This window comes from Manis javanica, chromosome 7, assembly GCF_040802235.1.
Source record: "Manis javanica isolate MJ-LG chromosome 7, MJ_LKY, whole genome shotgun sequence".
NCBI lineage: Eukaryota > Metazoa > Chordata > Mammalia > Pholidota > Manidae > Manis > Manis javanica.
Genome location: NC_133162.1, coordinates 34,376,741 through 34,390,609, shown reverse-complemented (window position 1 = coordinate 34,390,609; position 13,869 = coordinate 34,376,741). Strand labels below are relative to the sequence as shown.

Here is a 13,869-nt window from a genome sequence, read left to right as displayed (position 1 = left end):
CAAATACTGTAACCCAGCAATTCCATGTGTATATATGCCTAACAGCAATGTGAATAGACAAAAATACCTGTTCATAATGGCACAATTAATACTAGAATGTTCACAATGGCAAAAAATACAATATTCACAATGGCACAACTAATAATAGCCTCAAACTGGAAACCAAATGCTCATCAACAGTAAAATGCACAGGAAAAATAAACTGAGGAATAGTCACACAATGGAATACTGTACATCAATGAAAATGAACAAAAATTGCACTCAAATATAAGTGAATCTCTCAAACATGGTGGAAAAAAGTGAGACCCAGAAGAGTACATAGTACTGTCTAACCCCATACACAAAAGTAAACTTGAAATGGATTAAAGAACAAAATATAAGACATGAAGCCATAAAATTCTTAGAAGAAAATATAGTCTAAAATCTCTTGAACATAAGCATGAGCAATTTTTTTCTGGACACATCTCCCCGGGCAAGGGAAACAACCAAAAATGAACAAGTGGGGCTACATTAAACAAAAGCTGTTCACTGAAGGACACCGTCAGCAGAACAAAAAATCAATCTATACTAGGGGAGAATATATTTGTAAACTATTTATCCAGTAAGGGGTTAACATCCAAAATATGTAAAGAACTCATATGCCTCAACACCAAAAAACAAAAACAAACAAACAAAAAAAAAACCAAGTAACCTGATTAAAAAATTGGCAGAGGACCTGAACAGACATTTTTCCAAAGAAGGAATACAGATGGCCAACAGGCACATGAAAAGATGCTCCACATTGCTAATCACCAGGGAAATGCAAATCAAAGCCACAATGATATATCACCCCATACCAGTTAGAATGGCCACCATCCAAAAGACAGACAACAAGTGTTGGTGAGGATGTAGATGGGAACCCTCCTACACTGTTGGTGGGAATGTAAATTGGTGCAGCCACTGTAGAAAGCAGTATGGAGGTTCCTCAAAATACTAAAAATAGAAATACCATTCAACCCCATAATTCCACTTATAGAAATTTACCCGAAGAAAACAAAATCCTTAATTTAAAAAGATATATGTACCACTCTGTTTGTTGCTGCATTATTTATAATAGATAGCCAAGTTATGGAAGCAACCTAAGTGTCTATCAATAGATGAATGAATAAGGAAGAGGTGGTACATACATGAAACAGAATATTATTCAGCCATAAAAAGAAGAGAAATCCTGCCATTTGCAGTAACATGGATGGACCTAGAGGATATTATGCTAAGTGAAATAAGCCAGGTGGAGAAAGACATACCATATGATTTCACTTGTGAAATCTAAAACAAAACAAAATGAACAAAATAGCAGTAGACTCATAGACACTGAGAAGTAACATGGGGGAGGGGTTGTGGTAGGTGGGTGAGGAGGGTGGAGGGATAAAGGGGCACAAAAATTCTCAATCATAAGTTGGTCACAAGGATAGTAGAACAGCATGGAGAATATAGTCAGTAATTCTGTAACATCTTTCTATGTTGACAGACAGTAACTGCACTAGAGGGGCTGTGAATTTAATAATATGGGTAACTGTTGAAACACTGTTGTATACTTGAAACCAATTTAAGACTGTATATCAATGATACTTCAATAAAAAAAGAGTATATACTATATGAGTCCATTTATATAAAGTTGAAAACCAGGCAAAGCTAATCTATAGTATTAGAAGTTAGGTTAATTGTTACCCTTGGGGAGGTAGTGAGTGAAAGGAGAATAAGGGGGACTTCTAGGTTGTGTTTTATGTGGGCATGTTCAGTTTTTGAAAATTAAATGAGCTGTACACTTATGATTAAGTGTAAACCTGTTTGTATTCTTCCACAAGATCTTCAAAAAATGATAATCTTCAAAAATGGAAACAAAAACTCCTCCCAAGTTTCCTTCATATGCTACATCTATAGCTTTTCTTCTTCCTTCCTAATTACAAACCTTAAATAGAATTCGTGCCTCATATCGAATTTACCGAGTATCATAATTCCTCCAGGTGGTAAATATACCTCGAGACAAGTGCTGGGCATAGAAGCCACAGGGCATAAATCTGCAAAGAAGTAAAAAGCTAACCTTTGCAAACAATATGGCTTCTCTCTCACTTACCAACTTTACATTTCCCTGTATGGCCCCGGAAGATGACTGGTTAGCCAGAGACGGGTAAGATTCCTCAAGGGAGGAACAACCTAAGACAGGCACAGTCGCAGGGGGGCCATCAGGTGAGAATTTGGGGATCAACAGAGGTGAGGCTCAGAACCTCACCCCCCCTGCTTTGAGAGTAATCTTCTGCATCCGTGGATGTCTTGCTGCCCTTGTCTAGCCTGGATTAATACTTAGTCCATAGGCACACACCTGATCATCTGATCATCTACATTTGCCTTCTTACAGCACTAAACTATGTTTTCTACCTTTATCTTGCATCTACCTACCACTTCAGCATTTTATTAAAAATAAAAATAATAATAATAATAGGAGAAATGTGGGATCAACATATAAATCAAGTACAAAAATCAAACGAATATTCATATTTGACCTGATTGTTTATAGGTCATAATGCATGATCAAAACCGAAAGTTTCTGTGATGAATGCCCTTGTACTGTTCACCATGTAAGAATTTATTCACTCTGTAAGAATTCGTTCACCATGTAAGAACTTGTTCGTTATGCTTCAGAAGATTGGAGACTGACGAGAATTAGGCTTGAGATGGATTAATGATTGTACATTGAGCATTGACCCCCCTATACTGAATTTTATTGTTGTTAACAACCATTTGATCAATAAATATGAGATGCCCTCTCAAAAAAAAAAAAAAAAAAAAAAAATGGAAACAAAAAAACTGTAGAGACATATAATTCTCTTTGCTTTTGTATATGTTTGAAATTTTCCACGATAAAAAGTTTAATGATATATGTCAGTTTTAAGTACAATACTATGATAATAAAAAACCTAAAAGCAAAATGAATTTTTTAAATGTTTATATATGTGACTTATCAATTATAAATTTGTTCTTTAAAACTTTTCCTAAATGTTTTACTTCCTAGTCCTTAAAGGTAAGTCCGAGTTACTTTATGGACAGTACTTGAAATATTAATTATATTGATGAAAAATCTATAATTCATATTTTCTACAGTTAAGACTACTTTTGATATATCCATTTAACAAATCTAGGCCCAGGCCCTGCTTTAGATGTTGAGGATACACCAGAGTAAAGAACAACCGGTTTTCTATTCCTGTGGGATTTATACTACAGAGAGAGATAAACAAGTAAATTCAAAGTTATAAAAAATAATTACATAATATAAGTAAAATAATATTGGGGAAACTAAGAAGGGCTTTCCTGCTGTCCAGCTTTACTCAAGTAATAGTTCTGGGACTTTCCCACCATCCTCACTACTGTCCTTCTGGGTGGGGAGAGGTGGCAAAGATATCACCATCCTTATTGAGGGAGCTTATGCATGTCTTGGGCTGCTGACAACAGGAGTGCGCTCAGCGAACAGGTTAGGTTGGGAGACTAGAGGATAAGGTTCAGTGTTTGAACTGCACAGGCAGCTGCTAATGGAGAGTGGCTCTTCTCACAAGCTCATTCTCCACCAGATCCCTTCCTGGAATTCCTCTCCCTGTACTTTTCCCCCCACCCACAGCCCCTGACCTCCCATCAGCTTCTTCAGCCTACATCCCTTTCTGTCCATCCGATGTCCTAGTCAGGAGTTTTTCAGCTGAAGTTTGAAAGTTGTGGAGGGGCACCCACCTGCTTCATCTGTCTTTGTTCTGCTTAGGGCTCTTGTCAGGGTCTTACCTTGAGAGCTAGTTTGAAAGTTACAAATGCTGAATATTGTTTTAGTCTTTGCATTCCTTTTATAAGAACCCAAATTCTCCTGGACACATTTGGTCTCTAGAGAAGGGTTCTGAGGTATTGCAACGAAAGAAAAACATGGAGATTAAAATGTTAATATCTTCTTTTACTATGTGGAGAAAGGAAGAAATGGTTTTTGTGAAGAGTTTGGAGGATTGCTTCAGATAAAGTGATTGGGAAAAGTCTCTCTGAGGAACTGACCTTTAAGTTGTGACTTGAAAGCTAAGAGGGAGCCAGTTATAAGAACAGGTGAGGTAAAGACTCCAGACAGAGGAAACATCAGTCACAAAGGTTTGGGACAGGAGAGAGTCTGGCATGTTCTGAGATTTGACAGAAAGCCAAAGAACCACAAACTTTTCCTTTCTCAGCTAATCTTTGCTACTGAGATTCTACTATTAGAGCACTAAAAACAGTAATGAAAATTAGGATTTGGGGAAAGTCTATACTTCAGCATTTGGGGATTTTTATTTTACAGGTTTCTGAAGAGTTCATGAACTGTGTTTTCTCTCAGTTTATGTAGGCATCTCCATTTGACTCAATCTTTTTTTTTTTATTAAAGTTTCATTGATATACAATCTCATGATGGTTTCACATAAACAACGCAATGGTTCAACATTCACCCACATTATCAAGTCCTCACCCCCTCCATTGTGGTCACTGTCCATTAGACTTAGTCTTGAGGTCACAAACTGTAATCCAACCTATGTCTTCACTGGCTGGTCCATGTAAGCACTCAGAGTATGATGAAAGTGATGCATGTGCACTGAGCACACGAAAGGATTAGGTGGGAGAGATAGCACTTAACCTGGGATTTGGAATAATAATGAATTCTGAGTGCTTTCCTTGCTGCTTATTACCTATATGACTACAGACAATATACTTACTTGGGCCTGTTTATTGATAAAATAGTGGGAAATAATCATTTCTACTTCAGAAAATTGTTCTGAAGATTAAATGAAATTATGCACACAAAGCTTTTCAAAGAGTCTAACATATAATAGCCTTAGAAAAAAGGTAGCTAGAACTATTATCAAATAGAGACTTTTAAATTTCTTGCATCAACCCAAAAATAACTGTTAATGTAAATGTTATTTAGATATCTATTGGGAAAAAAATAAATTAACTTTTTTTTGGGTCTGCTATGTGCCATCTTAATAATTTTACCTCAGAATTATAGTAATCATTATTATCTCCATTTTACAAATAAGGAAACCAAAGCTGAGAGAGGTTAAGTAATTTCTATCTGGTACTCATATTTATTGAGTAACTAGCGTAAGGCGCTGTTCAAGACACCGGGAAACTAAGGTTGGACAAGATAATCACGGTCACTGATGAAATTTACATTTTGGCAGGGTAGATAGACAATACACTGACAATGCAATTACAGATTGTAGTGTTATTAAGGAAATAAACAGGGTCTTGAGAAATAAAATTACAGGGAGAATATGCTTTAGATTGGGTAGTCAGGAAAGGCCTATTTAAAGAGAAAGTTGAACTGAGATCTGAATGATGAGAACCGTAGTCATGCAAAGCCAGAGTTCCAAGCAGAGCATACAGTATATACAAAGGTTTGGCCGCAGGAAAGAACTTGGAAGGTCTCGCCATGGTAGTGCGCTATATGGTTTAGAGCTGGAGTTGATGTTGGTATAGGCAAAGGCCAGGTATGAGAGCCTTACCTGACATGGTGAGGAGTTTAGATTTTATTCTAAGCCCAATAAGAAACTATTATAAGGTTAAAAAGTAAATGAAGGCCGTGATCTGATGTTTCTAAAAAGTCTTCCCTTTGTTAAGTGAATGCAACAGGGAGAGGAGAAAAGAGAAGTAGGGAGACGTGTTAAGGAAGTTGTTGGAAGACAACTGTTCAGGGGAGACAAAAGGGACTCGGACTAGAGTGGTGGGCAGAGGTGTGAAACCAAGAGGACTGCATCGGACGTGGAGGTCGAAGGAATCAAAGGTCTGGTTAGTGCTGTGTCCGGATGAGAAAGAGGGTGGAAATAAGGGAAGGACTTTTGTGTTGAGTAAGTCCATTCCGAGAAGCTGGTGACCATCCAAGAGGCGCTATCAGTAAAAATCTGTCTATGCAGATTGGAGACGACCAGCAACATGACCTGTAAATGTAGATGTTTCCGTGGGAGAAAGCAGGGGATTAGTAAGTGGAGGAACACTAAGGGAGCCTGAGAGTTTTCCACTCCATCTGGCCGTTACTTAAGAAACTAAAAAGATATCTAGATTTCTGTAGGCTAACTGTGGCACAAAAGCGCAGCTCCCAGACCGGCTAACACAGGTACCCACTATTCTGTACTTCCTGGGGTCCAATAGCGGTGGGGATATCCCAAGCACCGCCAAGACGCCCGTACCACGCCTACGGCAAGCGGGAGGTCCCCGGGCAGGGCGGGGCGCGGGAGCGCTGCCTGCTGGGATTTGTAGGTTGAAGGCGGCAGCGGTCGCGCAAACTCCCTGAGACTCCTGAGGGTCGCTGCACCTCTCGGACCCGCCGAAGCAGGCGCAAAGCTGGCCCCGGTACACTGCGGAACGGTTGTCCGGAAACACAAATCTGATTTTGCTTCCTTGCTTGGAATCATTTAGCGATGACGACTTCTAATTACTAAAGGATAAATTCAGAGAGCTGAAAATGACATTCAGTATCCCTTTTATCACGAAATGAACTCGCTTTGGACTTCTGTGCTTCCACAACACTCTTTTACGATTCGCTAATAATAATTAGCAGCAGCAGCATCGTTCTCGGAGCCACTCCTCCTGAGCTCTTACTAAGCTCATCTGTTTACCCGCACTAGGCCATTAATTCTCACACAACTCTCCAAAGCGGTTGCTACTACGCATTTCCATTTTGTAGATGAAGAAATTTTGGTATAGAGATATTACGTAATTTGAGTACGGACGCATTGAAGGGCCACACCACTTGCTCCTGCGTGTCTCCCACTGGACTACAAGTCCCAGACGGGCACCGAGGAACTAGCGTCTCGCTTTCCCGCGGCCACGCCCCCGAGGGCCGGTCTCTGAGGACGACATTGCGTCCCATGGTGCCTTGCGCGCCCGCGCTGCAATTGGCCCGTCTTCTCGGCTCCTTTTTCAAATTAAGGCGCCGAGTCGTTGCCCGGTTTCCTGAACTTCGGGCGAGGGCGAGATTGGTGATTTGGTGGCTCTGGCTGGTGCGGTACCGACGCCTCGGCCGGTCAGATCCTGGTGGAGAGTGGCGCTGCCGAGCTGGTTGCGTTGGTTTCTCCGGCCACACCAGCGCCCGGCAGGCGAGGTGGGCACCTCTGGCCGCGCCGGTCACTGAGCCTCTGCGTGCCCACAGCGCCGGATTCTGCAGCCAGGCCTTGTTTTTCGGCAGGGATCGCCATGGCGTCCCAGCCGAATTCCTCGGCGAAGAAGAAGGAGGAGAAGGGGAAGAACATCCAGGTGGTGGTGAGATGCAGGTAGGGCCAAAACCTAGCAGGATTTGGAGCGCCAGCTTTGCTGCTGTGCGCGCTCCTGCGCGGTGCCAGGAGAGGAATTGTTTGCAGTGTCTGCGGGGACCAAACACTCTTGTTTCTTAGTTCCTGCGTTCTGTTAGAGAAGATGACACCAGGTTGCTCTAAGGAGTAAATTAGTGTCGTTTTCAGAAGAAAGGATATTTATATTGGAGGTTATAGTTTATAAACTGCTATTCAGAAGGAGAATTGATCGCCGTTATTTTAGTGAAACGTGCGTTCTTTTAGTGAAAAAAAAAAAACAAAACCTAAGGTCGACTTTTTTTTATGCCACTCCATTTTTTTATATGCCTCTCCTTGCAGTTTATGACTTTGGAAATAAAAGTGCATACCTACCTACTTTGCAGATATTTTAGCATTTATGTTGGGATTACCGTCTTTTCCTTAACCCTAACACCTAACCAATCACTCTAGAAGTAATATTTTCTTAATTCCTACTAAACAAGTAAACACAACTGTATTTACATTGTAAAAATAAAGTTTTTGAGTTTATGTTCTGAAAAGATCAGGGAGACAATTTATGCCTGTATAGCCGGTTGTGCTGCAATTTTGGTCTTCCTTAGACCAAAGGAAATTGCTTTTTTGGGGTGGGTGGAGGTGTTCAATTCTTCACTGATTTCCAAATAACCTCCTAATTTTAAAATGAGCTAGTAGAGGAAGAACATGTATAAACTATTGCTTAATTAGAGATTGATTTGTTCAGCTTCTCAGAAGCTCTCCATATTTTACTTGTGTGTGTTTTTTGTTGCTATTGTTTTAAAAACTATAAACTATCAGCCACTTTTCTGTAATCTTACTTCTAAAATTAAGAGGTTACTTAAAAAATGTATTAACAAACTTAGGTTATTGCCTACTCAGCTTTGGTGACTTGAATTGTAGCTCTCAAAGATAATGATAGCTAGCTTTCCATACTATGTGCCAGAGAGGAATTTGGTGGTAACCTTTAGTCTAGCCAATTACCTGCTCTAGGGCTTCTGTTAAGTTACTTGTTGGTTTTTAAAAAATCACAGACGCATATTACAAATGAAAATTTTTAGATGAATTTAACTTTTTAATAAAGCCACACAATATTACGTTTTCTGTGTTGTTGTTTTTTTTTTGTTACAACATATGTCAGACCTATAAAGAATTATAGAGAAAAATGTAACACATCTGTGTACACATCAGATTACAAACAAAATAATCATTACAGCTGGAGTTGGAGTCCTGGTGTATACTTCCCCGTCCCTCTTTTTCTACCCCAAGAGCTAAACATTATTCTGAAATTTATGTTTATTATCCCTATACATTTCAAACCTTATCTTAAAAGATTTACTTTGTCAACTAATAAAAAGTGCTTACTTAGGTTGTGTCTAATATTGCAATAATTTTAGTATAAAGAAATGTTTTTCTTTTAAGTCAGCCTTCTCTGTTTTAAATAGCCTTCCTAGTGCAAATATGCCCTTAAACTTTAGTAAATAAACGATTTAGGAGGCCCTGGGTGGTTGTAGAACCTTTTCTGTAAAGGGCCCATATAATAAATACTTTAGGCTTTGCAGGCCACATATGGTTTCTGTCACATATTCTTAGATTTTTTTTTCAGCTTTAAATTTTTAGTTGGTACAGTTTTTTGTAGCCTAAGAGGTCAGCAAGATTTCAAGAGAGAGATGACTTCAAGACACGGTTACAATCTTTGTGATGTTCTTAATTTGTACAATAACTATATAGAGAATTTTTTATTCTACCTATACACAGCTCAAGATAAAAGATATAATTTCTGGAGTTGAGGAACTGGTGATATGGAGAGAGAAATTTTAATAAGAGAATAAGCTTTCATATGTGTATATGCACATATACAAAAGACACACATATACAAAAACACCCATCTCCTTTGTATACTGCACAGTTTGGCACAAACCCTAGTAAGAACATAATCTAAAGGTTTTATGATTTAAATTATTCTTGAAATTTTAATTTAGACAGGTGTTTTGGCAATTTAGGTCTTAAAATTATATGAATCACCTCAAGGGAGGAACAACCTAAGACAGGCACAGTCGCAGGGGGGCCATCAGGTGAGAAATTGGGGATCAACAGAGGTGAGGCTTAGAACCTCACACCCCCTGTTTTGAGAGAAATCTTCTGCATCCGTGGATGTTTTGTTGCCCTTGTCTAGCTTGGATTAATACTTAGTCTGTAGGCACACACCTGATCATCTACATTTGCCCTCTTACAGCACTAAACTATGTTTTCTACCTTTATCTTGCATCTACCTACCACTTCAGCATTTTATTTAAAATAATAATAATAATAAGGGAGAAATGTGGGATTCACATATAAATCAAGTATAAAAATCAAACAAATAATCATATCTGACTTAATTGTTTATAGTTCATGATGTGTAATCAAAACTGAAAGTTTCTGTGATGACTGCCCTTGCACTGTTCACCATGTAAGAACTTATTCACTATGTAAGAACTTGTCCACCATGTAAGAACTTGTTCGTTATGCTTCAGAAGATTGGAGACTGTTGAGAATTAGGCTTGGGGTTGATTAATGATTGTGCATTGAGTCCCCTATACAGAATTTTATTGTTGTTAACAACCATTTGATCAATAAATATGAGAGATGCCCTCTCAAAAAAAAATTATATGAATCATTCATATGTTTAAGAGTATATAATTGTGTTTTTAAAAAGGCCTAGATCAACTTTCCTTAAACAGTATGGACCATATGACAATGTAGTTATCAAATGGAAAACAAGATTGTTATTCTGTAATAAATGAGTAAAGGATTTTTAGAGAAAGGATTTTAGACAACTTGGATCATCAACACTTGAGTTCATTATTCCAAATTAAGAGCATTTTAGTTATTAACAGTAGTTACCAAATAATCTGAAGGCATGTCTCTTTAAGGAACTGCTTATAATTTGTTGAGAAGAAATGAGATGAGGAACTGTTTCACTATGAACAGTATAAGATGGTGCATTTTAAAAAATATGAAGTTGGTATCCTTATCTGCAAAGGGTCACTTCTGCCTGTTCCTTGCAGTGGGGCATGAAGTCCCCTGATGCTGTTGAAACTTCTATTTTGTCAGTAGAGGCTTCTGATCTTAACTGCTGCACAGTTCTTCTTGCCTGGGCTATGGTTTATTGGTGCTCACTGTTTTGCTGGACATCTTTTACCTGAAATCAGTAGGACATTGTGTGTGGTCTGACATTTTCAGGTTTTAAGCAGTAGAATGAATGAATCTGTGCTGCCACTGATGAGCACTTGGTCTCTGGTTTTTTTTAAACAACTATTTAAAATTGTAAAAATCGTAAAACCGTAAAAATCATAAGTCTCTACAAAGATAAAGGCCAGATTTGCCACATATGTTGAAGATTACAGACCATACATGCTCTAGCTACTGCCTATCTTTCTGATCCCCACCTAATTCCCTGTGCTGTCTACCCGCACCAACATTTTTATTTTTATTTATTTATTTATTTCTAGCAAGCAAAACAAAGTTTTATTGAAGCCAAGATTTTAGGAATCCAAAGAGGCCTGGAAAAGATGGTTCATAATGATAGGCACTGTAATGTTTAATTAGAATAAAAATTATAATATTGGTGGTAAAAAACAGTTTGAGTTTTCTTTCAGGGACATTTACTGAGATAAGATAGGTGAAATGTTTCAGATTGTTTATTTATTTTTTATTAAGTTATCATTTATACATACTTATAAAGGTTTCGCATGAAAAACAATGTGGTTACTACACTCACCCATATTATCGAGTCCCCCTTAATACTTCATTGCAGTCACTGTCCATCAGTGCAGCAAGATGCCACAGAGTCACTACTTGTCTTCTCTGTGCTACACCGTCTTCCCCATGATCCCCCCGACACCATGTGTAGTGATCATAATACCCCTCAATCCCCTTCTCCCTCCCCCCGCACTCACCCTCCCACACCGCTCCCCTTTGGTAACCGCTAGTTCCTTCTTGAGTTTGCTGCTGTTTTGTTCTTTCAGTTTTGCTTCATTGTTATACTCCACAAGTGAGGGAAATGATTTGGTATTTGTCTTTCTCTGCCTAACTTATTTCACTGAGCATAATACCCTCTAGCTCCATCCATGTTGTTGCAAATGGTAGGATTTGTTTTCTTTTTATGGCTGAATAGTATTCCATTGTGTATATGTACCACATCTTCTTTATCCATTCATGTACTGATGGACACTTAGGTTGCTTCCATATCTTGGCTATTGTAAATAGTGCTGCAAAAAACGTAGGGATGCATATGTCTTTGAATCTGAGAAGTTGTTTTCTTTGGGTAAACTCCTACGAGTGGAATTCCTGGGTCAAATGGTATTTCTATTTTTAGTTTTTTGAGAAACCTCTATATTGCTTTTCACAATGTTTGAACTAATTTACATTCCTACCAGCAGTGTAGGAAGGTTCCCCTTTCTCTGCATCCTGGCCAGCATTTGTTCTAGGTTTTTTCGATGACCCACCCACATTTTAAAAACACATCTATCATTTTTCTATCTCAGAGCCTTTGCAATTTCTCTCTGCCTGGAAAGCTTTTCCATCAAAATAGCTGCATGGCTGGTCCCTCATTTTTTTAGATTCTGCTTAAATACCGCCTTTATCAAGCAGCTTTCCCTGACCACTCTAAAATAGCAAAAGAAACTTTCTGTTTTCCTTTATCATCACTTCCTACCCCCCATAGTCTGCCTTATTTATTTTCATTTCTTATTTATCAGTACCTAATATACGTATTTGTTTGTCATCACTCCTGTCCCTCCCCACATACTAGGATAAAATCTCCCTGAGGCTAGGAACTTGGGTGTTCCTGCGTTTTTTTGAAACTTGGTTTTTGTTTACTGCTGTATCTGTAGTGTCTAGAAAAGTATTATACAATAAGTACTTGATGAATATTTATGGGTGAATGAGTGAATTTAGAACTTCTCCACAGGACAGGACTTTTAAAAGAAAATCCTCTGTCATCCTTCCCTCATTTTGGTTGCTTGCATTTTACTACATAGTGAGGCCAGCAAATTGATGGGTTTGTTAGTGTCATCAGCAGAAACCTTGTAATTTCTAAATAGTTAGAGAAATCTGGATAGGAAAATAGAGGCTTGGTGGTGGTCTGTATTGTAGTATAAATAGCCCTAAAGCTCCTTTCTGGGAGTTTTGATAACTTTTAGGAATGTATGATCTGTGTGAATTTCTATTGCTTTGTTCTGACAACTTGAGTGGTGATCATTTGGTAACTTGATCACATTTCCAGGCTTGAAATTTGTTTAGGGGTGCTAAGAATAATAGCCCAATTGGAAAAGCTTTAACCACCTGATAGCAATTCATTCCATTTGATATTCTTCGCTGCCTACCTCAGTATAAGTGGGTTTTGGCTTAGTTTTGTTGAACTTTTAATAATGCTGCATACTGTGGGTATGTGCATTGGGTGGATTTCAGTGCATTTGACATTTGCCAACATTACCAAGTATTAGCTGGGAGTTACTGAGTTAAATTTCCAGGGATCACAGATTTGGTCTTCTGGCCAGTCAAAAATATGCTAAGGACGGGGCATGTTGAGGTATCCTTAAAATAAATAGCAACTTGTCTTGTCTGATAATGAGGGGAAAGATAATCTCCTATTTGGCATTTCCTTCCATAATATATGATAATGAATGGGAAGAATGAACTCAGGTCTAGAGTAAATATTTCCCTTTGGTCCAGATGTGTGTTGAGTATAAAAATAAATACCTTATGATGCTGCTTTGTGGATTATGCTTCTTTTTAGCATACCCATCGTTCCCTTTAGGATGACATTTATTGAGCAATGTAGTTTAGCAGGTATTTGAATGCCTACTGTGTGGTAAGCATAGTAGTAGGTAGGCACTGGGGAAACAGTAAACTAAATAGGATGTTTTTCCCTACACTGTTACTATGATTGGTCCCGTTTTTCAAAAGAGGAAACATGCAGGAAGCAGATTGGATCAAGAGTTCTTAGTCTGCTGAATTGCCCAAAGAGCAAGTTAGCTTAGAAAGTTACTTCCTTATGAAGTCTTTCCCATCACCTATGCCTGCCTCACTCTGCCCTGTCTCAATCAAGACCACATTTAAATTTTTGCCATCTGTTCCTACAGCACCCTTTACATACCCTTTCTAAACATCCCTTCTTTTATAATCATTTGGTTTTTTTTATCACTGTTTCCCAACCTGACCTTACAGTGTTGTGGGGACAGACTGACCTAATATATGTAACATGGAACAGTGAGTACATGGCACATTGTAAGTACTCAACATATTAAAATATCTATTTTTTATTTTGTGCCAGTTATCCATTGTCAGGGTAGTGTTTCAAACACTAATTTGGCATGTTCTGTCTACTGCATCATAACCTAACTTGATCAGAGTCTAATAGTGAAAACAGAATTCTGAAAAGTAAGTTTCACATACAAGTTAATTATATTAGCATCTACTTAAGAAACTCAGAATTGTAATGTTTTGCAGATCTTTGAAAGTTAAAAATAAAACGTTTTATTTCTGGGAATTG

General features: G+C 38.3%; 1 protein-coding gene across 3 annotated transcripts in view; it reads left to right on the top strand.

Annotated features, from left to right (window-relative positions):
- Window positions 1-13,869, top strand: part of KIF11 (kinesin family member 11) — a 64,536-nt gene that overhangs the window by 2,211 nt on the left and 48,456 nt on the right. The window contains exons 1-2 of one of the 3 annotated variants that reach the window (XM_037015715.2): window positions 6,941-7,132; window positions 7,217-7,301. The exons of 1 other annotated variant lie outside the window; for it this stretch is intronic. In XM_037015715.2, the coding sequence (XP_036871610.2) occupies window positions 7,225-7,301 (77 nt within the window). In that variant the 5' untranslated portion in view covers window positions 6,941-7,132; window positions 7,217-7,224. Of the gene's footprint in view, window positions 1-6,940; window positions 7,302-13,869 lie in introns of those variants that run through there. One more of the 3 variants, XM_037015714.2, reaches the window with a different exon arrangement.